Below are 1,452 nucleotides of genomic sequence, written 5' to 3' on the forward strand. Positions count from 1 at the left end.
GACGCCGAGCCGCGACGGCGGGTTGGCGTGTCGCCGGCCGCGCTCGCTCGCCGGAGGGGAGCTCATCATTCAGTGGCGGGTCGGGACTCGGACCGCCCCCCGGCTGTGGGTTCCCAAGCACGGGCTTCGCGTCGTGGTGGAGGTTCTAGCTGTTCATGGCTTGGGTTCTCCCCGCACGCGAGTGGCTGGGCATCCGGCTCCGCTTCGAGTTGACCAAAACTTGGGGCTTCATCTCCCACGGCCGTCTCACTCTGCGCCTCGGCTGCTACCTCCTGCGTGATCTCCCGCTGGTCCTCAACCGCCTTGGCAGGCGGCACGTGGACACACAAGGCCAGCAGAGCCGTGACCAGAAGCCCGAGGCCTCCAAGGGTGAAGAAGGCGATCTCGTACGAGCTCGCTTGAGAGATGCTCTCGCCGAGGAGCAAGGATAACCCATGACCGAGTCGCCAGCATGAGATGATGAAGCCAAAGGTGAACCCAAAGCGGCCAGTGCCTTGCACCAGTCGCTTCACAACGAGTGGCAGAAGGGTGTCGTAGATGCCTGCGCCCAACCCTTCGAAGACTTGGGTGGCAGCGAGGAGATACTGGTTCGGCCTGTACATGGCGAGCAGCGCGACGGTCGTGCACCGCACGGGGAGGATCAGGTGCGCAACGAGCAGAAGCGGTTTGTAGCCTACGCGCTCGCAGTAGCGGCCGACGAGGTAGGCGGTGGGCGCCTGCACAAAGTAGAAGATGCACAGGACGGCGGAGGTGAAGACGAGGCCGGTGCGCTCGTCCTCGTGCGCGATGAGCTGCGTGACGAGCGGCGTGACGCCCGCGTTCGACAGATGGTACATGAAGGTGAGCAGGGCGACGATGCCGCGACTGCGGAAGAGTTCAGAGTAGCGCGAGTAGCGCGTGTGAGAGGCGGCGGCAGCGGCTCTCTGCCTGGGCGCGTCGCTGCCGCCCTCGCCATCGACCGCACCCGTAATTGATGGCGTTGAGTCAACCGTGATCGACTCAACCGTGACGACGGCTTGCCTGGCTCGCTTGTGCTTGATCGTTTCAGCTGGTATGAGCATCACGAAGACGGCGGCCGCCACCCCTCCAGCGCCCAGAAGGTAGAAGATGCCCTCGACGTTGGGGTACGCCACGCCAGCAATCACGCCAGCAAGCACTGTCAACAGCACCGAGCCGAGCTTGTTGGATACATCTCCGTCAGCGCGACCATGCGCGTCACCTCGCGATCAGGGACGACCCCGAGGAGCAGCGACATGAGCGCCGGAAGGAACACGGTGGCCGCGACGCCCTCGAGGGCCTTACAGAGGAGGATCGCCGTCGAGCGCGCTCTCTGGCGCCGTCCGGGCCACGCGCGGCGCCGCGCGTGCCGCGCGCCACTCGCCTCGGCTGGCAGTACAGCGCCAAAGCCGCCTCGCCAACACCGCGCACACCATCAGCAGCTGCTCACCAGGC

General features: G+C 65.7%; 1 protein-coding gene across 1 annotated transcript; it reads right to left on the reverse strand.

The window, feature by feature from the left end:
- Positions 1-69: 69 nt before the first annotated feature.
- On the reverse strand, positions 70-1,433 carry EMIHUDRAFT_257598 (hypothetical protein; the record flags this gene model as incomplete). The annotated part of the gene is made up of 4 exons (XM_005763188.1): positions 70-86; positions 251-1,178; positions 1,220-1,297; positions 1,422-1,433. The coding sequence occupies 4 exons, from the start codon at positions 1,431-1,433 to the stop codon at positions 70-72; spliced, it is 1,035 nt and encodes a 344-aa protein (XP_005763245.1).
- Positions 1,434-1,452: the final 19 nt, after the last annotated feature.

This window comes from Emiliania huxleyi, assembly GCF_000372725.1.
Source record: "Emiliania huxleyi CCMP1516 unplaced genomic scaffold EMIHUscaffold_6424, whole genome shotgun sequence".
Lineage (NCBI taxonomy): Eukaryota > Haptophyta > Isochrysidales > Noelaerhabdaceae > Emiliania > Emiliania huxleyi.